This window comes from Myxocyprinus asiaticus, chromosome 49, assembly GCF_019703515.2.
Source record: "Myxocyprinus asiaticus isolate MX2 ecotype Aquarium Trade chromosome 49, UBuf_Myxa_2, whole genome shotgun sequence".
Lineage (NCBI taxonomy): Eukaryota > Metazoa > Chordata > Actinopteri > Cypriniformes > Catostomidae > Myxocyprinus > Myxocyprinus asiaticus.
Window position 1 is genome coordinate 12,491,074 of NC_059392.1, and position 26,791 is coordinate 12,517,864.

General features: G+C 38.8%; 1 protein-coding gene across 2 annotated transcripts in view; it reads right to left on the reverse strand.

Annotated features, from left to right (window-relative positions):
• Positions 1–22,729: 22,729 nt before the first annotated feature.
• LOC127438330 (transmembrane protein 59-like) overlaps positions 22,730–26,791 on the reverse strand; it is a 32,180-nt gene continuing 28,118 nt past the window's right edge. The window contains exons 7-9 of one of the 2 annotated variants that reach the window (XM_051693852.1): positions 25,419–25,536; positions 24,645–24,686; positions 22,730–24,554 (exon numbers count right to left, since the gene is read on the reverse strand). In XM_051693852.1, the coding sequence (XP_051549812.1) occupies positions 24,399–24,554; positions 24,645–24,686; positions 25,419–25,536 (316 nt within the window). In that variant the 3' untranslated portion in view covers positions 22,730–24,398. The remainder of the gene's footprint in view (positions 24,555–24,644; positions 24,687–25,418; positions 25,537–26,791) is intronic. The other variant, XM_051693853.1, reaches the window with a different exon arrangement.

Below are 26,791 nucleotides of genomic sequence, written 5' to 3' on the forward strand. Positions count from 1 at the left end.
AGGACATAGAGGTGCATTCCCGCGGATTTCCGCAGGTTGTTTCTTGTGGTGCGAGATTACATTTCCGAGTTGAAAGCGGGAGCAGATGGTAATTCCATGAGATGTGGACGGGAGCAGGTAGTCAGAAAATATCCTGAAAAATTAGATGTGGATTTGTATTTTATTTGATTAACTGATGAATGCAAAAAAAAAATTAAAAAAATAAAATAAAATAAAATAATAATAATTGCAAATTTTTTTACCAGGTAAAATAAATGTGCACACAGCACGTGCATCAAATTTTACAATATTTAGAGCAGGCAAGTAGTCAACAGGGCTTTATAAGAATGGCAGAGCAAAGCGTGTGCACACTGTGTCATCAAAGGATGTGTAAGTCGGACAAGAAAATGGTCAATTAGTGTTAAGAAACCAAGTCAGATGGGCATCATGTCACACGTCTTCTGATAATTGCAATAACAGAAAAATAGAAAGTTTTAACTTGTGTACACTTGTCTATTTGTATATTTGGAAAACAAATGTGGAGTTGAGGGAACGGAAGCGGTTGGGAAGAAAATCACTGTGGGCAGAGAGCGGGTGAACATGGAGTAAAATTCAGCGGGAGGGTTCGTGTGCGGGATAGAAACTTGCGGGAGAGGGAAGGAAAAAACTGTCCTGCGCAGACCTTTATCGGAATTTCAAGTGCTTTTTGTCACTATGTACAGTGTTTGCAGTGAATGTAACCATTGTTTCTAGTGAAATGGTCCCTCACCTGATTTCCTCAAGCCCTCTTCACGGGTGCACTTTAGTTATGTCGCGTTCTCAAGGATCATGTGACATGCAGCGAGATCTACAGTTCACGTTCATGCCATATTTCATTTCGGATGACTGTACGTAGTGTTTCCCCCGAGTCCACTTGAATAACTATTATTTCCTGACACTGCTTTCTGCCCCAATTTAAACCAACAAGGTGACACCCCATGCCCTCCATCTTGACACGCCCCTGCTGTTTGGCCATGTGAGCAGATACATATTCTACTCAGGTGGCTGAACCGCCCAACAGAATTTTCAAGACTTCACATGTTTTCTTAGAAGATAGAAAGTCCTGAATCCTTAAAAAACTATTCCTTGGTTAAACATTTTTTGAAAGACTCAGTCAAGGAAATTAATTAAGAAGTGTGACTCAATGCATTAATTGCTATCAAAGCTCATTTAACTCTTAAAAATTTTAAAAACATTGACTTCAAACATGAGTGCACTCGTAAGTCCCATTAAAACTGCCATCAAAGAACAGCAAATCTGTTTTCCTCCTTCTCCCTTACGTTTTGTGCAATCAACACACCAGCGCTATCTGCGGCTACGTCTGTACGATCCTTTTAAAGACAACCAGGGCCCAATTGATTATCGTCTCAGTGTTCAGGTCCCAAATAATGAGATTTGACTCAATTAGGCTCCTTTCAATGTGTGAAAGTAGAGTGAAGAGGCTCTGAGAGCCAGAAGCAGCTAATCCACACGGCTCGGACTGAGCACAGTGGATTATACCCGCTGCTGCTGTTTATCCTGTTCATATAGCCATCCGCACTACAGACACCTCCTCCAGAGATAACGTCTCATCTGGGGAGAGGGAACACGTCAGAATGTGTGTGACAAAAAGCAGAACTCATATTTCTTCAGTAGGACTCATTTCAGACCAAGTGTGTTTGGATTTTGGATGTTCTGGATGATCTCTACCTGTGGCCAAACTACAGCATGGCGCTAGCAATGCATGATTGTGGGTTTGATTCCCAGGGAACACATACAGTACACGTATACTGATGAAATAGGTAGGGGAGAATGGGGCTAGTTGTCACACGAGGAAGTTATCACAAAAGCTACATTTCAGTTACTATAAGGTTTTGAGTAAGGCTGTCGATTTTACTGATTTAATTTAATTTTGTGTTATTAATTTAAAAAATGTACACTATTAAATCATGCCCCCTGACTCTATATGTAATTTCAGTGATAAAGTATGTATTTTCCTACCATTGGAGCAATTCAATCTTGAAGTACATGTAACTTCGTGTTTTAATGAACAGCGTCAACAGGGGGCAGTCAGTGCGCCTCAACAAACCTTGCAAGCACTGCACAGAATAAAAGTCAATCACACAAGACACAATCTTGACAGCTGGACAAAGCGCAACAGAATGCAGGGATCTCAAGATGTGATTTTCAAAGTTTCAACAACTTGACACAGCATTTTAAAAATTAATTTATGACACTGAAAACCAGTGAGACGCTTCAAAAACGTCTATATGAAGCACATTCATAGACCAACAATTAAAAATAGTGCAGATGGAATACATTAACATGTCCTGTGAAAACAGAACAGGTTAACGTATTCAATTGCAAAATAAACTGCTGTAGACTGTGGCTTGGTCAAATAATGGGAATAAATTTATTGACTTCTAAAGACACTTTTTGTATTGTCTAATCAATGCTTTTCTCATTTACCACAATAATTATATTTATTATAGGCCGATAGATAATTATTTGAATTAAGTATTATTTATATTGAATTATGTTTATTTACTTGGAGGTCGTTCTCAGCTAATTTTGATATATGCTATAAATTAACTGCCATGTCATGTAATTCATTTGTTTAAAAAAAACTAATTTGCGATATACAGCCCTAGTTTTGTGTCAATAGTCATATTACATAATTTTTTGTTTCAAACACCATGTTCAAAAATGTCTTAAATTAGGATACTTTTTTGTATATTAGGTCACTAGTATTACCAAACAAAACTGCAAAATAATTGTTTTCAAACAAGGTTCCCGAACACTCTCTTCCCGTCTGCAATTTGTAAGACAGGCACGCCCCAAATTCATGCCATTTGTTGAGCCAGTGTTGCTAATTATCAACTAGAGAATTGCATTGTGGACTGCCCAACAATTCCACACCAATATACAAACTAACAAAGTAATTAAAATGAACACTTTGTGGGATGTCATCCCATCTTCTTTTTTCTTTTCTCCCAATTTGGAATGCCCAATTCCCACTACTTAGTAGGTCCTCGTGGTGGCGCGGTTACTCACCTCAATCTGGGTGGCAGAGGACAAGTCTCAGTTGCCTCCGCTTTTGAGACTGTCAATCCACGCATCTTATCACGTGGCTCATTGTGCATGACAACACGGAGACTCAGCTTGTGGAGGCTCATGCTACTCCCCGCGATCCACGCACAACTTACCACGCGCCCCATTGAGTGCGAGAACCACTAATCACGACCACGAGAAGGTTACCCCTTGTGACTCTACCCTCCCTAGCAACTGGCCCAATTCGGTTGCTTAGGAGACCTGGCTGGACGTCATCCCATCTTCTTTTTTTTTTTTTGTAATTAACATATTTATTGATTCATATGTATATGACAGTAGAAAAAAACTCTACACATATATAAAGAATCAACATTTTACATTTAAACCCTACTAATACAATCCCACCCTGACCCCTAACGAACACCCCTGTGGTCCCACATAACACACACACAATCCAAAAAAATTAAAAAAATACAAATATATATATATATATATATATATATATATATATATATATATATATATATATATATATATATATACATACATACATACATACACATATACACATATACATACATACACATCCACATACATAAAATAAAATATATATATATTATATATATATATACACATACATACACAAATAAATAAATAAATAATAATAAACATACATGATTAAACTAAACTACACTCACCACATCCCCTCCCCGAGAGTCCCCCAAAAAAATTAAATATTTGCCCCATTTTTTAGCAAATAAGTCCCTAAACCCCAGCCTTCTACTTATCGCCTCTTCAAATGCAGCTACCCTCCCCATTTCCACACACCACTCCGAAAAAGAGGGTGCTCCACTTGACTTCCAACCCCTTAAAATTACTTGCCTGCCAATCATGAGACTGGTCATAACCCAATTTTTTATGTGATTATCCCCTAAATGCATGACCGCCCCATCACCCAAAATACAGAGTCTGGGACAGAGCAAAACCTGAGTGTTCAAAACATCACACAAATACCTCTGAACCCTCAACCAAAACTCCTGGATCCTAACACACCCCCAAAAGTCATGGGTAGTGTCTCCAACTTCTGACTGGCATCGCCAGCAAGTGGGTGTGTCTTTAAGACCAAGCCTATATAATCTAGAGGGGGTCCAATTAAATCTATGTAAAATCTTAAATTGCATAAGGCGAACCCTTGCATCTCTAGATACAGACTTGACATTTTTAAGAATCTTAGTCCACACTCCATCCTCCAATACCACATTCAAATCTTTCTCCCATACTCTCTTGAGAGAAGTCAAGGCTCCATCCCCCAGACTCTGAATTAGTAGGGAGTAATACACTGATGCTTCATGGCCTTTTCCAAAAGCAGCAGTCACCTCTCCCAAAGCACCTGCCACTTTAGGTGGGTGCGTGCCACTCCCAAAAACAGTGCAGAGTAGGTGGCGAAGCTGTAAATACTTATAAAACTGAGATCTGGGAATGCCAAAATGTTGAACCAAATTTTCAAAAGGTCTCAATACTCCACCCTCATACAGGTCACCAAGTGTATTAACCCCCCTCACAATCCAATCTGACCAACAAAAAGGGGACTTATTAATACATAGTTTAGGGTTCAGCCATATGCTCGAGGCTGCGTTTAAATAAATATCCGAATTAAACACTCTGGACACTTTTGTCCATAACGAGTGCAAATGCAAAATAACGGGGTGCGACTTAACCTCTCCGGCTAGTTTGATCGAAAGGCTTTGCAGTGGCGAGATAGGGGCAAGAACTTCCTTTTCAATACAAAACCAGGGAGGGGCTCTTTCATGTGGAAGCGACCAATGAGCCAAATGTCTAAGACCGAACGCATGATAATAAAACAAAATCTTGGGTAGGCCTAATCCATCTTTGTCAATTGGCCTATGTAACTTAATGAAATTTAACCTGGGGCGCTTAACATTCCAAATTAAGGATTTTGCTATGCTATCAAATTGCTTGAAATAAGAGAGGGGGACATCTACAGGGAGAGACTGAAGCAGGTAGTTGAATTTTGGAATACAATTCATTTTAATAACATTAACCTTCCCAATCATCGATAAATGTAATGAAGCCCACCTACTCACATCGCTCGAAAAGCTTTTTATTAAAGGGTCAAAATTAACTCTAACTAAATCAGACAAATTTGCTGGGAATAAAATCCCCAAATACTTAATGCCCTGTTTGGGCCACTGGAAGGCGCCCGGCTGGAAAGCCGTTTCTGGGCAGTACGCTGTCAGCGCCAAAGCTTCGGATTTAGACCAATTGACTTTGTATCCTGAGAATTTGGAAAAGGAATTAATAATTCTGTGGAGGCAAGGCATAGATCTAGTGGGGTCAGAGACAAATAATAAAATATCATCTGCGTAAAGCAGAAGCTTATGCGCCACACTTCCCGCTGTCACCCCTGGAAAATCATCCTCCTTTCTTATCGTGGCTGCTAATGGTTCCAGGGCAAGACAGAACAATAATGGGGAAAGAGGGAAACCCTGCTGAGTGCCCCTATTCAGAGTAAAATAATCTGAAATTAACCCATTTGTTTGTACCGCTGCTACAGGGTGTTTATAAAGTAACTTAATCCAACCAATAAATGTACTCCCGAACCCATACATTTCCAAAATCTTAAAAAGATAATCCCATTCTACCATATCAAACGCCTTTTCGGCGTCAAGTGAGATGGCAGCGACAGGAGATTGTTCATTCGCCACTGGCCACATGATATTGATGAGACACCTGATGTTATCAGAAGAGCTGTGGCCCCGAATAAACCCCACCTGATCTATATGTATAAGAGATGTCATAACTTTACTTAATCGGTTAGCCAAAATTTTTGACAATATTTTTACATCTAGCTGGATCAGGGAGATTGGACGGTAACTTTTACACTCGCTTGGATCTTTGTCCTTTTTAAGAATCAGACTGATCCGGGCTTGTGTCATGGTTGGAGGAAGTTTCCCCTTCTTTAATGATTCAGTATAAACTTCTAACAAAAGTGGAGCCAGTTCTGTAGCATAGGATCTAAAAAATTCTGCAGCAAAACCATCTGGCCCCGGAGCCTTACTAGTAGGTAGGGACTTAATTACCTCGTCAAGCTCCTCCAAGGTTATCTCAGAATCAAGAGAGTTTTTTTGCTCAGGCGTCAGTTTAGGAAGATCTAATGGTTCCACAAAGTTTCTAAAATCTTCATCAGTAGACGAAGGCGTGGAACTATAAAGATCAAGATAAAATTCTTTAAAGGCATTATTAATATCAATGGCTGAAGTAAAAATTTCACCGCCAGCAGATTTCACTGAAGGAATGATAGAAAGAGACTCTCTCTGCTTTATATATCTAGCAAAAAGCTTCCCTGCTTTGTCACCCAACTCAAAGTATGACTGTCTTGCCCTGAATAACCAAAACTCCACTTTCCACGACAAAATAGTATTATATCTGTATTTCAATCGGGTCAATTCTCTGAGGCTGACATACGGCGCTTTAGCTCTGCCTCGCACTTTTAATATTTACTTCCAACTCCACAAGTTCTCGTGCTTTGGACCAGTTGGTCTCCATATAAACATTGAATTCGGACAAATTTGTGAAGCAAAATTACATAACAGAAAATACTTTGTGAAATAAACCCAGTCAATAAGAAGAATGAACACAAAGAATATGTAGATTCATTCACAGAACTGTCTCAAAGGTGTGATCTTCCACAAAACAAATTCCAGCTGATATAAAACCGTTCAGATTCCTCAGACAGACAAACGAATGTTCAGTGAGCCGGCTGTTATGAGTTCAGCGGATGACGTAATCATTCCAATGTCCCGTAAAAATACTCAACAAAACAAACTACAGCCAGCAGGAGGAATAAGCAAGAAGAACGTACAGATTAATCCACAGCTGTTTCAAAGGAGTGTTTTTCAATAGAACAAGCTCCAGCCGCTAGGCGGAACCAATACAAACAGAAACAAAACCGGCATCCCGGTTCCCCGGATGATCGAGTCAATTCACTCGGAGGCTGCATAAAAGTATATACCATGACTTACATAATCCGTCGACTTCATAAAAGACATCCTTTGTGTGAGCATGTAGATATTTTGCGGTCATCCGTAGTGTCCACTCTCAATCTGTCCGGGAACTTCAATGCAAATGTAATCTTTCATCAGTGCAAAAGTTTCTTTAAGGAAAAGCGTTATTCACAAAACAAGCTCCAGCTGCTCGGCGGAGCCAACGCAAAAAACCTAAAATGTCGCCCAGCTTCCTAAAGAGTAAGTACAGCGAGTCAGGCCCACTCACATGAGAAACATCCAATGGTTTACTCAGACATTGATTCTATAAAAGACATTGCCAGATTTGGACATGTAAATACTTTGCGACCGTTTTTCATTTCTATTCTCAGTTTTGCTGGAAACATCAAAGCGAACGAGATATTTTTCTGATGTAAGAGTTTCTTACATTGCTTGAACCGATCGCGTTTCTCTCTTGTCGAACTCTTAAAGTCCGGGAATAAGAAAATATTATGGTTCTACCAAGAAAACTTCCCTTTGCTCCTCGCCTGTCGCAACACAAGATCTTTATCGGATGATCTCAGAAATCTGGCCAGAATCGATCTGGGCCTGTCTCCCTCAGCTGATCTGTGAGCTGGTACTCTGTGAGCTCGCTCGATTTCCAGCTTATGGCCTGTTATGTCGAGTAGACTCGGGAAAAACTCGTCTAGGAATTTCACCATATCTCTGCCCTCTTCATGCTCAGGAATTCCAACAATTCTGATATTATTCCTGTGGCTTCTATTCTCAAGATCTTCAAGCTTTACAAGGAGATGTTCCAAATCAACTTTGGTCGCAGGCGGATTAGTGGTTAATTCCCTCTCCGAAGATTCCAGAAAATCGATTCGTTTTTCAACATCAGTCACTCTTGAAGCTAACTCAGAGAATTTTATTTCCATCGCCGTAATCGATCAACGTATTACAGCGAGATCCTCCAAGTCAGCAAGAATCTTCGTCAACATCACCGACATGTTGGACAACTGACACTGGATCTCCTCTCCCGCCGCGCCATCTAAATCGAGTCCCCGGTCTGTAGGCCTGTCAGGCCTGCCTGAACATGTAAGTGTCTTTTAATGTCTCCAGAGCCCGAGGATTTTGACTTCTTTGCCATTTTTTTGCAACAAAGGGCAAACGTGTAACTGGGTGTATCAAAATTAACCAGATTATAACATGAAAATAATCGAAAATTCAGCAAAGTGCGCAGAGCTCGTCGCTCACACGTCTGCTCCTTGCATGGCGTCACGTGACTCCCGTCATCCCATCTTCTAAAATAATGACGTCTTCTTTTATCCAGACATGCCAACATGTCTTGGTTTGATACGCGGTTTCTTCATCAAGGAAAAGAAGTAGAGCAAGAGCAAGTTCATACCATCTTACTGCAGGTCTACCAACCTCCAGCCCAAATCTCTACTTTTGACAGAGGAAAAGTGAACTCATCCCAATGTCATTGGGTTCGGTTTTTTGGGGGGATACATGGGGCCCTTTTTACTTTTATGGCATGTGTTCCAGGCCTATAGAGATATGGTTTCATTCTCCCAGTGCGGGAAAGATCCTGCAGGCCCCACTGCTGGCAGCAGCTTTTATTTAATGTGGATGTCTCGTGTTGGGTTTCAGCACCAGCTAAACATATGATCTCCATTACGGGCTGGAGTAGCGTATGGTGGTTGCTGACTGGTGATGCTGTACAGAGTTAGAGTGAGGCACTAATACATCCGCTGCCAGATTGTGGGTAAAAGTGAACAGCTAAATCCGACATCAAACATGCATAGTATGTTCAGCGAAATGCGAGATGGGGTTTTATCTATGAGCTGAATTGTAGCGTGAGAAATCTGATGGGGTCTTGTAGAGGCGAAAAGTGTGGCGGTGTACATCATTGAAATCTAACCACGTATCACTGCTGTTCAGTCGGCCAGTACAGATCTCAAACAAAATAAATCACAACCATGTGATGAATGAGAGGTAAAAAAAAAAAAACATTTCCATGAGAAAAAATCAACATAGTCTGATGACAACTAATAATAATTAGTACAAGATGGCAAAAATCGTAAGATATACTACGACTTGGCTCGTTCGAAAAGTAAGGCTTTTATTCCCATAGAGACCAACCAATCAACATACAGAATTTCAAATCGATACAATACAGGCATCGAATTGTAGCTCGCCTCCTATCCAACACTTCATTTTGAGAAAGAAAACGTCTCTAACAAATTTAGTTACTCATTCTATATTTATGTATGCAATACAAATGGCTGATGTAAGTCATTAACCTGGAATATGCTTTCCTCGTGTCGTTCCAAACCCAGATGTTTTCTTTCTCATGGTATACATGAGTGATTTTAACCATGAAATCATGGTTAGGTTTAGGGTTTGGGTAATGGGTTAGACTTAAAGTTTAGGTTTAAGCTTTACACTTTGGAAAAATCATAATAACATAATTCATTGGTTCATTTATTTTTCTCTATGCCCTTATGAAAATCAAGAGTTCATGGCAAATTTGCTGCAAACTTGCCGCAAATTCGCCACTGATAATTTGCACATGCAAATGAGCTTTGCTGCAAACTTGCAGCAAATTATCCATTGTTGCCAAAGGTTTGCCGGAGGTTCACCACTACCAGTGAAGAGCTGCAAACTTCTGGCAAACATTTGCAGCGAACGGCAAATTTGTGGCAAGTTTAGATTTTTTGTAAGGATGGTAGTAAAAGTCATACTCATACAATTTCTTAAGATTTTTTTTTTACCTCATACTATTATTATAAATGGCTGTAAAAAATGTATAGTTCCGACTAAATTCTGATTGCCATGTTCAAAGCCGTTGTAAAATAACAAGGGCTGGGAAATTTACTGCATAAACTGCATTAATTGTGTTCATTTTTTTAACGCATTAAACAGTCACTTCCTGAATTTTCATTAATGTTTTCCACCACTTCCTGTGGCTAAAATTGGCATATGTAAATTTCCAGGAGGTACATGCTTGACTCCATTGCACATTCTAAGTCCATTCTCTCCGTAAAATCAGAAAGGCACAGTATTTTATAATGCTTCCTTATCAGCTTCGGGGTTTAGTTATCTATTTTATGGAGCGGATTTACTATACGGAGAATGGAGACTTCAACTGCAAGTGGCGAGCCAGGTGTGGGAGGGATATGGGCAAGCTGCCGTATCTCTTCGCATCGCCTGTAAACGCTCACGAGCCTTATTAATGCACACACTAACAAAAAAATCTAGAGTTGCCGCAAACTTGCTGCAAATTCACCACTCTTCATTGTCACCAAAGGTTTGCTGCAGGTTCACCACTACCGGTGAAGAGATGCAAACATTTAGCAAACATTTGCCACAAATAGCAAGCTCATTTGCATGTGAAAATAATGAGTGGCAAGTTTGTGGCTAGTTTGCCAGAACTCTAGATTTTTTTGTAAGGGCACCCCTTACCCCGGGTAAAATCATTACAATGCACGGCCTCTCATTGGTTTTTTGCTTTATTTCATAAATCCCACTGAATTATTCATGATATGTAATAATTATGTCATTCAATATGAGCTCTGTAAATGAAATAGTGGAAATCTGTGTTTCTAAACAGTACTCGGTATCCAAGATTCAGGTATCGGCAGATTTATCCAGATTAACCTTGATTTATAAGAAACGTCGTGCACAGAGATTACTGATACTGCTTATGCAACAAGTGTAACCAGACTGCTGAAATAAAAAAATGCAATCTATCTACTTGTGTGCTGATGCAAGTTCGCATTTGTACAAGATGCAGCTAGTTCCTGTAGCATGAGTCTCTGATGATGCGCTGGTATGTTTTAAGTTTTTCGAGTAAATGGTAAATTAAAATCATTTGGGTTATGAATGACTTGAATTAATTATTTAGTGCATGAAGTCTCAATGTTATTATTGTAACAAATATGTAATAACATCCAAGAAGAACACATTTGAAACAGTCATCAATTCATTCAATTACAGGAATGCTTGGATTATTAACCACATTTAAAATCTCTATCATATCTCGAAAGTTTGCTTTATTTTATATATTTTAGTTGATGATAGTCTATCTCTCTATTTTATTGTCTTGGCCATCTATTGTTCCTCCTCCGTTTATGATAGGAAATATTTACATTTCCATAATATGATGGGACAGAAACATTCACATTTATTGCGTATTTATTTTAAATCAATTCTCTCCGTAAAATCAGAACGGCACAATATTTTATAACGCTCCCTTATCTGCTTCGGGGTTTAGTTATTTACTTTAAAATGGACTAATTTCTTATTCTAGCGGAGGGGGTAACGGCCGCTGACTTGAACAGCTGCTTCATGACCCAAAAAACTGTCAGTCTTTCCCTGGAATAAATTGTGGAATGTTCCATTTTTCGAAGGAGGGTGGAGAAGCTGCGCGGAGAGAGACGTGCAAAGGAGAAAATCGGCGTTAATAAAACCAGGTTTTGCTTTCTTACAACAAATAAGCATAAAACATATTCCTAAACACATATCTGATTGATTAGAGGCAGACAATGGGTGGTATTTGTCCGATTAAAAGTTTATATTTTCTGGTGTACACCTCGGTCCTTTCTTGCTCCGATTCGGGTAGGCTCATAGTAGAATCAATTCACAGAGAGGGGAGCTTGAAACCGTCTTCTCATGCCCGTGCGCTTAGTTTGGTGAGCGGCGTGTTGGGTATCTCAGAGCTGAACTCTGGTGTAAGATGTATGATAACCTGTCCATCTCCTCACTCAGTCGTATATCTGTGTAGTGCGCTGGAGACATATCCATTTATGTTTAAATATGTCGTTCATGAACGTGCGTTTTAGATTTAAAGCAACAAACGACACGTTTGCTTCGGAATTAAACCAACACATTCTTGCGTCCTTTGTTTATAAAGTTAAAACTTAAAGTTTTACCTCATTTCAAGTACGCTTGCGTGTGCTGTGGCTTTAAAATTAATGTTTACAGGGTTGTCAGCTGTTTGGAGACCAACATGAGGTTTCCTAATTTTTTTTTTTTTTTTTTTTTTAAGTCCACAGGTCCGATACACTTCGTTCATTTGATTGACAGGCGTCAAGTACTACTCACGCAAATCCTTTGTGACGTCATGCGCCGCTACTCATGAATTATGCATATTTAGCAAATGGAAAGGATGATATTGGATGTGTACTTATTTTTTTATTTTTTTTATTTGTTGTAATATCTTCTCACCATATGCATACACTCATGCAAACGCACATACATTAATATGATTGTTATGCACACTACAGCTTAAAATATACACAAATATATTTTTAAGAGAAAACTTTTGCTTTAAAAGGTTTAAAAATATTTATTTTCTCATGTTGTCATTCATAAAACACTGTACACCCTATGGAATAAGTAGTGTATGCACATTTGATGTTTATCCAGTTTAGAAGTTGTTTATGCTATGTAATTCCAAGGTTTTGCGACAAATGACAGTTTGTATAATGAATAAATAATTATATATATATATATATATATATTTTTTTTTTTTTTTCTCCTTAGCTGTCTGAGCTGATAAATATATGAAATAGTGTGTAATGATGTTGGAAGTTACAGTAGTTGCTCACAATTCTTGCATATGGATGCCCTGCATTTTTTCCCCCTTTGGTTGAATCTTATTTATTATTCTTGATTATTTCCATTTCACTTATGTACGTACTATAACCTTATTTGGGAGGTCATATAGCTCACATATAAACAAAAATAATTTTAGTGCTGGTCCATAAATGACTTAACCTCACTGGCAAAAACATATTCCAATAGCACCTACTTATGCATACATGAGATGATTATGGAAACGACCTGATATCACATTCATACCACTTAGTTTCTTTCACTGTTTTTCTCTCGCTCGATCTCTCCCAGTCTCTTTGACTACTCTGTTCATTTCTGCCAGCATGGTTATTTTCATAGGGCCCTGTGTGGTCGTGGGTTTGGCTCTTCATTGCAGGCTGACTTTACCAGCAGGCTGGGGCTGATAAGGAAGTCGTATAGGGTTGACGCGGAGCTCTAGTCCAAAGACAGTTTCCACACCTTAGCAGCAAAGGACCTTATTCACAGTAGCGCCATCTTTAATTATTATTTTTTTTCCCTTTTTCACCCAATTTTGGAATGCCCAATTCCCAATGCACTCTAAGTCCTCGTGGTGGCGTAGTGATTCGCCTCAATCCGGGTGGCGGAGGATGAATCCCAGTTGCCTCCGCGTCTGAGACCATCAACCCGCGCATCTTATCACGTGGCTTGTTGAGCGCGTTTCCACGGAGACCCACCGCGGCATCCGCGCTCAACTCACCATGTGCCCCACCGAGAACGAACCACATTATAGCGACCATGAGGAGGTAACCCCATGTGACTCTACCCACCCTAGCAAACGGGCCAGTTTGGTTGCTTAGGAGACCTGGCTGGAGTCACTCAGCACACCCTGGGATTCGAACTAGCAAACTCCAGGGGTGGTAGCCAGTGTCTTTTACCACTGAGCTACCCAGGCCCCCTTTAATTTTTGATGGAAATGACAATGAGGCTGTAAGGGATATACATAAAGTTTTTTCAATGGGTTGTTGTTTAAAGTGTTTTTGGATTGTTCCGCTGACAAAACATCGAAAAAACATCTTTCCATAAAAATTAAGTAGACAAAAAACGTCAGATTTCAGACATTAAATGTTGAAAATTAGATGTGAGGGGCCTGGGTAGCTCAGTGACCACTGACACTGACTACCACCCCTGGAGTCGTGAGTTTGAATACAAGGTGTGCTGAGTGAATCCAGCCAGGTCTCCTAAGCAACTAAAATTGGCCCGGTTGCTAGGGAGGGTAGAGTCACATGGGGTAACCTCCTCGTGGTCGCGATTAGTGGTTCTCACTCTCAGTGGGGCGTGTGGTAAGATGTACGTGGATTGCGGAGAGTAGCATGAGCCTCCACATGCTGGGAGTCTCCACGGTGTCATGCACAATGAGCCACGTGATAAGATGCGCAGATTGACTGTCTCAGAAGCGGAGACAACTGAGACTTGTCCTCCACCACCCGGATTGAGGTGAGTAACTGCGCCACCACGAAGACCTAATAAGTAGTGGGAATTGGGCATTCCAAATTGGGGAGAAAAAGGGATAAAAAAAAAATAAATAAAAAAAATTAGACGTGTAAAGTACAATTACTTTAAACAAAATACTGGATATACTCAAGTAGAAGTAAAAGTACTCATGTTAATAATTACTTGAGTAAGAGTAAGAAAGTAACTAACTGAAAGAATACTCAAGTAGTGAGTAACTAATTACTTCCACATATAACATAATAGACGTTTACTCCCCAATATTCCATTACATAATACACATTTAATGTGTTACATAATAGTAATTATTATTAAAATAATAATTATTATTATTATTACTATTATTATTATATTGGAAATTCTGTCATCATTCACCATTATGTTGTTCCAAACCATATGACTTTCTTCCACAATCAAGGAGATGTTAGACAGATTGTTAGCCTTAGTCACCATTTACTTTCACTGCGTGTTTTTTTTTTCTCTCCATATTTTAAAAGGGAATGGTGACTGAGACTGTCAGTCTCTAACATTCTGTCTAACATCTTTCGGGTTCCACAAAATACAGAAAGTCACACATGTTTGGAACAACATGAAGGTGGGAAAATGATGACAGCATATTCATTTATGGCTAAACTATCACTTAAAGGATGCTTTTCAGATTTAGATGAATATATCAAGTAGAAGAAAAGTTTGGAAACCTTTCTAGTAATTAATGTGAACAATGTTTCACAGGCCCAATTATATATAATGCTGAATAAAACAAAGAAAGATCATGCCTACTGTTGCTACCTCACAGCTTTTTAAAGTCCTGTATGTATATATTTTGTCGAAAGAATTTAGATCATTAGTTCTGTACAGTAAGGCTAAACTGCGCCTTATCTCTGTGTTTGGAAGCATGTTAGTCTTATTTAAGTTCAAAGCTGGTTCTCTGTTGTCCATTAGAAAAACATGCCGTGTCTGTCAAACGAAGAAATGCTGTGCCCTTGATGGGCAGAGCAAAAGACATTTACACTTAATGCGAATGTTTACATGGATACAGACACAGATGTATTGCAGCACTGATATAAAAATGTACAATTATAAACTGAGGTACTAAGAGCCCATAGATAAAGAGCCCCTGAAAATGACCATCACCATGACACAAACAAGCTCAAGTTATCAAAAAATTGCCAAAACTTAACAACGTGCTTTCTTAACTGCAATTTTAATCTTGAAATATCCGCTTGTCTTGGTGTAAAATGAAGGCATTGTGTGTCGAAAGAAAGTGTTTGTTTTGTGCACTTGCTGCAGGAGTGATGAGCTCGACTTGAGTGACAGCGCCGCTGTAAAGTTCCGCTGTCGGAAAAGTCCCATTCAAAAACTCTCAATAAATTATGTATTAATTAAAATTAAACCCAGTAATGTAGTGACAGGAACGTCGCTCATTATAATGAAGTAAAAGTAAAAAAATTTCATTCGAAATTTACCTGAGTAAGAGTAAAAAGTACCCATAATTAAACATACTCATAAAAGTATATGTTTTCCAAAAAGTTACTCAAGTAAATGTAACGGAGTAAATGTAGTGCGTTACTACCCACCTCTGGTCACAGTATACTTAGTTTAAGGTATTATGGGTATGCACGTCATACCGGCATCACTTTCAGATTAAAGATAAGTATCCTTGATGTGGAATGAACGTAATAAAATGTTATTCATGTAAAAAAGCTACAGATTTCATGCTTTAGATGTAATTTTGCTGCACTGTTTTAAAGGAATATTATGGGTTCAATACAAATTAAACTCAGTCTACAGCATTTGTGGCATAATGTGGATTACCACAAACATTTATTTAGACTCGTCCACCCTTTTCTTTAAAAAAAAAAAAAAAAAAAAAAAGCAAAGTGAGTCACTTACAATGGAAGTGAATGGGGCCAAAAGGTAAACGTTAAAATACTCACTGTTTAAAAAGTATAGCTATAAGACGTAAAGCCGTAATGGCATAAACCCTAAAAGTGATGATTTAAACAACTTTACAGCTCAAATAATATACAAGTTTTAACAGAAGAATTAATGCAAGTGCTTTTATAAAATTATAAGCTTCACATTTCTGCCTTTAAACCCTCCAAAAATTGGCCCCATTCACTTCCATCGTAAGTGCCTCACTGTAACCTCGACTTTTCCTTTTTTTTTTTCTTTAAAGTAGACACGAGTCAAAATAATTGTCTGTGGTAATCAATATTAAGCCACAAATGCTGTCAGTTGAGCTCAACTTGTTTTGATGAGCTCAATTTTTTGAGCTTTTTTCTCCCCTTTTCTCCCCAATTTGGAATGCCCAATTCCCAATGCACTCTAAATCCTCGTGAGTGACTCGCCTCAATCCGGGTGGCAGAGGACGAATATCAGTTGCCACCGCATCTGAGACTGTCAATCCACGCATCTCATCACATGGCTTGTTGAGCACGTTACCGTGGAGATGTTGCACGTGTGGAGGCTTCACGCTATTCTCCGCAGCATCCATGCACAACTCACCACGCGCCCCACCAAGAGCGAACCATATTATAACGACCACGAGGAGGTTACCCCATGTGACTCTACCCACCCTAGCAACCGGGCCAATTTGGTTGCTTAGGAGACCTGACTGGAGTCACTCAGCACACCCTGGATTAGAACTCACGACTCCAGGGGTGGTAGTCAGCGTCTTTACCCGTTGAGCTTGAACCTTGAACCTGTGCTTGAACCCCCGAACCTGGAACATTCTTTTAATTAGGCTTGATTTTCTTTATGCAGAATATATGCATTTTTTCTTTTCTTTTTCTTTTGGGGTAAAATGTGACTTGGACATATTTCTGCTGGATTCATCCCTAGATGTACCCTCACCAGATACCCAGGTGGAGCAAGCCGCTCTATTCAGAACCCAGCACATATCTTCACTGTTAAAGTTGGATGCACTTATGGGGACAAACAGAGTAGAACAGGCCGGTCTCATTCACTGAGGAGTTCGTGTAGGGTTGTTATTAGCTTTGTGCGTTAGTATTGAGTCAGATGCTTCAGGAACTGACCGTGTGAGTCATACGCAAACAAATCTATCTTTAGTTGGGTTTCTGTAGTCAACCAGCAAGCCTATTGTGTGGCACCAGAGGCCCGTCGACTCTGTTTGCACAGCAGCACAATGGTCTCTATCTGATATCCTCATCCACAGCCTATCAGATTAATACTAAACTGAGGTGAATAGATAGACTAGATAATCCAGAGCAACTTTATCACCATCCGATATCCATGTTAATCTCAAATCGAAAGGTGACGGTTCCAGGGATAGGTATACTTCCTTTCAGTCTATGTGTTCCTTGTGCTTGTGTTTACTTAATTTATGATGCACCTTAACATGTTTTGTAATTCATCATTGACATATGCACAACTCTTTTAATGATTAAATAGGTCTACAGATACTCTCCGTCCAGGTGGGAAATGTTCAAATGTTCACAAAAGATGAGTGTGTATATGTGTGTGTGTGTGTGTGTGGGCAGGTTTGGATGGTTTACAAGGAAAATATTTTAGGTTACAAACTGGTAATTACAAGGGTATTATGCTATAAATGTGGTTTATGAGGACAGTTCTAGTGTCCCCATAATTCAAATCGCTTAAAAAAAACATATTAACAATGTTTGTTTTTTTTTTAATGTAAAAATGCAGAACGTTTTTTTTTTTTTTTAGGGTTAGGTTTAGGGGTAGGGTTAGGGGATAGAATCTATAGTTCTTACAGTATAAAAATAATTAAGTCTATGGAGAGTCCTCATCAGAATAGCAGCACCAACGTGTGTGTGTGTGTGTGTGTGTGTGTGTGTGTGTGTGTGACAGGGTGTTACATCTCAAGGAGGCTATTTTTGAAGAACAATCAGCTGGACATATCGCCTAAAATGTGCCATTGACCTTCACAGGTGGTTTACTGTTTTCAGAAAATACCTGTAAATGCCTCGAGATACAGTGCCTTCATTGTGTAGGTAAAAGTCAATAAGTTTGAGAGTTTATGATATAATGAAGCAAAAGCAAAAATGTTTTTATTATTTATTTTTCTCATCCTATACATTAAACTGAGATTGAATTGAGGATTATATAACTAGTTATTCATTTAAACACGTCATCTGTGTGCCTGAAGGCGTCCGGTCATCTCTATGTGAAAGGTCGCTATCTAGTGGTCATAGTGTGAACGTAAACTTTTACACAAGTCCGTACAAATGCTTCACACTATCAAAAGCCTTTATTTATTATTTAGGTCGAGGTTCACGTCTCCACTCAAGCTACCATGTCAAAACGTGTCTTAACATAATTAAAAGTATGAGAAAATGTAAAACATACAGGGCTCTCACTAGCGAATTTCCAAGACCTTTTCAAGTGCTTGTGATCACTGGATTTCAATGAACGTCATTCGAATTTAGACCGATTCGATAGTGAATAACGTAGAACATTTGTGAACAACTTAATTGAAAAGAATTGACTCAAAAGTACGGTTTGCTCGCAAATGTCTTTCGAGCTTTATTCTCTAAACATCACTATAGAAATTTCCATGATTTTTCCATGGCCGTAGAAGCCCTATATGTGAAAACTTTGCTTAAAAGATTTCTAATGCTTAAACCAAAATGAAATCTGCCATTTAATGCCTGGGGCCATTCGTTTTGCAGTAACTTATGGCTGTAGCGCCTTGTTGTGGTGGATAAACTACCACAATTACAGTGCTATGGACATTCACAGTAGCGCCATCTTGGATTTTTGACGGGAATGACAACAAGGCGTTGAGGGATAGACGACCAGGCTTTTCAGTGGGTTGTACAGTGGTTTAAAGTATTTTTGGATGGTTTCGCTGACGAAACATTGTAAAAAATTGGCTTTCCTAGAAATTCCAGTAGACCAAACAAACAAAAAACAAACTCTAGACAACATGAGTTGTGGACAATTAGATTTCATGAAGCTTTATATCATCGAAGAGTCTGTAAGTCAGTCATAACCTCACAGAGTTGAATGTTCAGTATCAGATCACATTAGATGGGGTAAGTCAATCCCAAATACACTTTCCTTTGCTGTCATTGCCATTTATAATTTCACTTAAAAGTGAATGAAAAAAAGATCATTCATTATTTCAGGGTTGCCAAATTTGGATACCAGGCTGGATTGAGATTTTGATGTCATGACAAATAGTTCAAGCCCAGGGGGCCCCGTGACCATGGCACCTTAATGTGTCCCTGGACATATAGTGCACGTACTTGATACTAGAAGGGCATTCTATCTTTAATTTCTAACACCAAAACAAGACCTCATCCAACCCTACAAGGCAAATAATAATAATTTATTTATTTATTTTTGGCTCACTTATGCCAATTTACCTACCATTCACAATTTCAAAACACCCATTCACTATGGCACAACCAGGGTTATCCTTGGGTCCAAAAATGGTCTTCAGTGTTTGGTTAGGTACCGAGCTCACCCACAAGCTCAAAGTTGGTTGGTTACATAATTGCAATCAACTACTTATTAACAGAATTACTAATCTGCATTTCATGTTTACACTGGAAATCTGGAACTTTTTGATTTTTACAAAAAGTTTTACTTCAGAATGCTATGGGAAATCAAATTAAATTAACGTTAATTAAACAAGACCTTATTTTTATAGGGCTAGTTAAAATATTCTGACGGTATACCTACAGTATGAGTGGGCCACTTTACTTTGCTGGGACTGTGTTTCCAGTAAAAGAAATGTGTGTCCTTTCAAAATACTATTTTCCTTTCATTGGCTCTTAATAATTTATATTAAGACATATTTTGAAATTTCTAAAGGTAAACAGGGCCAGGGCCAGTTAGAACAGGAGGAAAACCTTTTCTATAATTTGTCCAAAATTAATGGAGGTCCAGATTTTAAACCCCTTCATTCTACAATTTGTCCTTGCCTTTATGAATGTTTAGCCTGTCATAGTTCTTCCACTGTTTAATTGTTATTGGTAGACTTATAATAGTGCCATAACCGTAATGGATGGCTCCTCATCATGTCTTTAGGTAGGTCAATGTAGCTAGTCTTTCTAAAAAATATAAACTTGTATTTGTTATGGAAAAAACTAATAGCCTAAACACATTTACATAAAGTACTTAAAAAATACTTAAAATAAAATAATATAAAAATGAAGTTAAATGGATTCCTCCTAATAGGTTTAATATGAAACTATAACTTGTCTGTCACTGTCTTTCTATAGAATAAACCATGCATTTTAGTAAGGTTGATGATGTGCATTTAAAAAGCCTTAATTTATATTGATGCATGGTGTTGTCTCCTCTTTGAGGAAATGTAGAGACCAGACCTCTTGGAACTTTAATTGAATACCCCTGCATTAGGCTTTAAAGGTCATTATCCTCCTGAGGCCCAGCAATTCATTTTTGTGTAGGACAATTGTTATTTCTGTTTTTCTTAGCCCATACAAGCTACAGTGGTACATATTGGGGTATTTTTAGAGGACTCCCTGCGCTTTTCAGAGATACCAAATGTTTAAGAGTTTGGCCATGACAAATTCCTCTCTTTGGTCTAAAAATATGGACTGAAATGTATCACAGTTCAATTCAGCATATCAAATACAATATGAATAAAATATTCTTTTTTCAATAAACAATTTTTATCATATGTATTCTAAGCACCAAACACTACACCGATCAGCCACAACATTAAAACCACCTGCCTAATATCATGTAGGTCCCCTTCGTGCCGCCAAAACAGCTCTGACCTGTCGAGGCATCGACTCCACAAGACCTCTGAAGGTGTCCTGTGGTATCTAGCACCAAGACATTAGCGGCAGATCCTTTAAGTCCTGTAAGTTGTGAGGTGGGGCCTCCATGGATCGGACTTGTTAGTCCAGCACATCCCATAGATTGAGATCGGATTGAAATCTGGGGAATTTGGAGGCCAAGTCAACACCTTGAACTCTTTACCATGTTCTTCAAACCATTCCTGAATAAATTGCAGTGTGAAAGGGCACATTATCCTGCTGAAAGAGACCACTGCCATCAGGGAATACCGTTGCCATGAAGGGGTGTATATGGTCTGCAACAATCTTTAGGTAGGTGGTACGTGTCAAAGTAACATCCACATACCAGGACCCAAGGTTTCCCAGCAGAACATTGCCCAGAGCATCACACTGCCTCCTTCTTCCCACAGTGCATCCTGCTGCCATCTCTTTCCCAGGTAAACCATGCACACGCACCCGGCCATCCACATGATCTAAAAGAAAACGTGATTCATCAGACCAGGCCACCTTCTTCCATTGCTCCATGGTCCTGTTCTGAAGCTCCCGTGCCCATTGTAGATGCTTTCGGCAGTGGACAGGGGTCAGCATGGGCACTCTGACCGGTCTGCTGCTATGCAGCCCCATACACAGCAAGCTGCGATGCACTGTGTGTTCTGGCACCTTTCTATCATGGCCAGCATTAAGTTTTTCAGCAATTTGTGCTACAGTAGCTCTTCTGTGGGGACGGGCTAGCCTTCGCTCCCCACACGCATCAATGAGCCATTGGCGGCCATGACCCTGCTGCCGGTTCACTGGTTGTCCTTCCTTGGACCACTTTTGGTAGGTACTAACCACTGCATACCAGGAACACCCCACAAGACCTGCCATTTTAGAGATGGTCTGACCCCGTCGTCTAGCCATCACAATTTGGCCCTTGTCAAAGTCACTCAGATCCTTACGCTTGCCCATTTTTCCTGCTTCCAACATATGAAATTCAAGAACTGACTGTTCACTTGCTGCATAATATATCCCACCCCTTCACAGGTGCCATTGTAATGAGATAATAAATGTTATTATTCACTTCACCTGTCAGTGGTTTTAATGTTGTGGCGGTGTATATTGCCATTTAAAAATGGGACATTCTAAAACTTTTTTCGCTGGGTCTCACGAACTTATGGTAAGATGACATCATAATAGCTTGTAATGTAAAATATTTTGATCTTTATAATGACAGAGCAGGCTGCATATATGAAAATACACAGAAATATTACTTTACACAAAATATATATTTTGAATTTTCAGAATTTTCAAAGTTCTGTGATTTTTTTTTGGGTATGACTGGAACGTAATGTGATTGAGAGATATACCTCAAAAGCGTGTTGTATCTTATTTGATAAATGGATTTCAAAGGGTGTTTTTCAATCAAATAATATTCAAGCACAAGTTGCTTATATTCAGCAAATACTCATTCTAAAATATCATTAAAAATATAATCATTACTGTCACTTTTACTTTATTAAAATAAGCTGTCATTTATCCCAACATAAAAGTCACTTTTTCACGCAAGTCCGCCAGCATTTTAAATAGATCAATATAAACATTGAAACCATTTTTGTTCACAAATAACCACTAGATGGTGCCATAAACATGTGAAACTTACATTTCATAGGTTGTTTGGCTCGTCAGCTTGAACAGAGTGAAACAGGAGCCGTCAAACGTTCATATTTGATACACATGGCTTTACAGGGTTAAGAAATATAATATATTTATAATATTAATATATAAATATAATTGTATAACAAAAGTTCTGCCATATATAGCTTGAACAGGAATTGCACCCACACCAGATTAATTAGAACATGAAAACACTTTATTCATCCGATATTATGGATTACCTTACGACAAACGGTTTAAAAAAAGGAAAAAAAAAAGATATAATTGACCTCATACATTGTATTTCATACAGTAATGATGTTGTTTAACCAGTTGATATTAAATGGCTTATTAAGTTATACCTCACCTTTTCTTAATAATCTATGGTCATAATTACAATGTCTACTGAACATTAAGCAAAAACACAAAGATCACGAGCATACAGCATTTTGCCAAGAGATGGGACGATACAGTATATTCAATGTTACATAGCATACTTGCATGCACTGTGGCTGGGCTTAAAAGGGGGAAAATAGTTGCACAAGACATATAGTGCCATGAAAGCACCTCAAATCTACAGTCTAATTACAAAAGGTATATTTGTCAAAGCCTGGCACTAGGCAGGAAGGAACCACCCCATCTAAAACACCAGCTCTAACTCCACCCCCACTACCTTTACATTAACTTTTGGGGTCAGTTTTCCCAACAGAATGAAACAATGTCTATAATCGGGCATAGATGGAGAATATAAAAGCACAATTCACATTCGGTCTGAACAGAAACGTTTTTTGCCTCTCTATAATGGAAATAAATGTCACAATGAAGCATTAGAATCGATGAGCTAACTAAATGAGAGATGATAGACTACAATCGCTATATGCTGTGTTACTCGAAGCTGTTAATAAATAGAGAACTAAATAAATATATAAATAAATATACAACATGCTTCTTTGATTTGTATGTGGGTAGTGTAGTTAGTTAAGTTTAGATGCATAATTATGCAATATTAAAATCTCCCTCTATTCTTGTCAGAGTATAAAACATCCCACAACCTTTAAACACGGTAATTTCCAATTTTACTATTTAAACTACCAGCATTTACTGTTTTTAAAAGTAATTAAGAGTCCTTGTCAGGTTGATGACATCAGTTCAAAGGACATATTTACGCCTCGTGAATATTTTGTAAACGGCATCTCAAGCATCAGTTACGAAACCAGATCTGCCACTAATTGGTTGCGTTTGATTTTTCCATTGCTCCTTTCACTCCACCAAAAATCAACCTTCAAAAGCAATCTTTCAGTCTTTGTGTGACACCAATTAATAAGGGGGAGGGACACTTATTCATCCTTAATTTCGTCGCAGTATGTGTTCTGTATAATCTAAACGCTAGATAAAGCTCCCAAACCTTGACAAGTCATCCTACTCTTCTTTCGAAGTTAGGGTAAGTGGCTTTATCTAACAGAGCCCAATGTGTTTCTACAGTGCGTATTTCATAAAATCGATAATAATGTATCACAATAGCCATAAGAAACTTGCTGCAAAGTTGTTCATGAGCTCAAACGTTACTAGTGTTTTTAATGTATAGATAGAGTTAAAATGCATAAGTTAGTACATTATGTGAACAAGCACCTAAACTATGACTGCATGATGTTTAAGAATTCAGTGAGGAGACTAGGATTCAGACAGGACATAACCAATAATAATAATAATAATAATAATAATATTAATAATATTGCAACCAATAATAATAAATGGTGTCATGCTTTTTATTTAGAAAAATTATGTGACTTCTTAAATTTGAGAGAAATAGCTCTGGAGATGAGTTAAACCCTAGTCATCAAAAGTATCAACCTCCTCAGTGCTTTTAAAGTGATGTTTTGCTGAGGTCGACCTTGACCGGGAGTGGCCCCGCCTCCTTGCTTTCAGATTGGCCAATCGTCATAGCGATTACTGGCATCAAATGGTAGGGATTGGACTTCTGGGTGTCATCCAAGAACTCTTTATCTCCATTGATGCTTAGCTGTAATAACAACATCTACTGTAAACATGTAACATATTGCCAGTGGCGAATTAGGAATAGTTCACCCAAAAATTGTCATCATTTACTCACTCTCATGTCGTTCCAAAGTCGCATCTGTATCTGACTTTTTTGCTTCCGTCGAACACACAAACAAAAAAGAGAACTTCAGCAGAATAGTCTACCTGCATCTTTCAATAGAATGAAAGTGAATAGAGACGGGGGCTACCCTACAACACTGCTCTCAAATTACACAAAGCTATCTAATAATAATTGTAACATTTTTTTCTCCCCAATTTGGAATGCCCAATTCCCAATGCGCTCTAAGTCCTTGTGGTGGCGTAGTGACTCGCCTCAATCCGGGTGGACGAATCTCAGTTGCCTCCGTGTCTGAGACCGTCAACCCGCGCATCTTATCATTATCACCGCGGAGACTTAGCTCGTGTGGAGGCTCCACGCACAACTCACCACGCGCCCCACCGAGAGCGAACCACATTATAGCGACCACGAGGAGGTTACCTCATGTGACTCTACCCTCCCTAGCAACAGGGCCAATTTGGTTGCTTAGGAGACCTGGCTGGAGTCACTCAGCACGCCCTGGGATTCGAACTCGCGACTCCAGAGGTGGTAGTCCATAATTTTCATTTTTTGTGTGAACCATTCCTTTAAGTGTGCCCTTATGTGTACTTTGCACATCACAATATTGCATAATCAATTTTACAAGTCATTTGCTTAAAATCTTAAATAAGCAAACAGGGGGGTAGGCTGAATTCTCAAGAGAAAAGAATAAAATTAGTTTTTCCTCTCACTGACGTTGTCTGGCTTGTATCACAGTTGCTGGTGTGTGTCTGATAAATTATTGTGTACCTGAGTCTTGACGTGCTGCTCGGGTGCTGTGACAAGACTGGCACAGCTCAGCCACAACATGACCATGATGGACAGGAAAAGACATGCTGCTAAAATCCAACGTGGCAGTCCTGAGCGCCTGGGGAGAGACATGGTACAACGTTTTACCTTAAGGCGTAAATCCATGAAGACATTTTGAGTCTTCATAAACCATTTAAAAAGCACAGATCAAGTTAAGTGTGCATCAAGTAATTGTTTTCACGTTTCACAGGTCAGTATAACAGTGGTCTTTATACTGACACCTATCGGTCAATTTAGCATCATGCACATTTTTGGTTAGTGATGCCATTGCAGAAATACCCTACTTTCAGCAACTCACTATTTGAATGTTTTAACATGGCAGAATAAAAAAAAAAAAAAAAAGCAAAAACAAAAAAACATCTGCATTCTTCCAATCAAAAACAACTGCATTCATCTGATAAAAAAACACCACCTGTATTCATCCATAAAAAAAATAAATAAAAAAACCCCTGCATTCATCCAATAAAAAACACCTGCATTCATCTGATAAAAATAAAACAAAACAACACCAGCATTCACACAATCAAAAAACAAAACACACCTGTATATATCCAATGAAAAAACAACAACAGAAAACAAACCAAAAACAACACCTACATTCATCCAGTCAAAAAACAAAATAAAAAACAACTGCATTCATGCAAAAGAAAAACACCTGCATTCATCCGATCAAAACCAAAACACCTGCATTCATCCAATCAAAAAACACCTGCATTCATCCGATCAAAACCAAAACACCTGCATTCATCCAATAAAAAACACCTGCATTCATCTGATAAAAAAAACCACATCACCTGCATTCATCCATTAAAAAAACAAAACAAAAAAAAACCCCTGCATTCATCCATTAAAAACCACCTGCATGGGTTCACGTGACGCCATATGAGAGACAGACGTGTGAATGAGGAGCTCTGCAAACTTTGCTAGTTTTTAAATTATTTTCATGTTGTGATCCGGTGAGATTCGATACACCCAATTACATACTTGCTCTTTGAGGTAAATATGGCAAAGAAGTCAAAATTCTCAGACTCTGGAGACATTAAAAGACACTTAGGTGTTCATGCTGAGGCCTCTGACGCGACTGCGAGACGGGGACTCGATTTGGACGGCACGTCGGGAGAAGATATTCAGCGTCAGTTGTCCAACATGTCGGTGATGGTGACGAAGGTTCTTGCTGACTTGGAGGATCTCACTGTAATACGTCGATTGATTACGGGTCATCGGAAAGGGAATTAACTGCTAATCCGCCCGTGTCCAAAACAGATTTGGAATTAATTTCGGAAAAACTGGAATATTTCGAAAATATGAGCTGA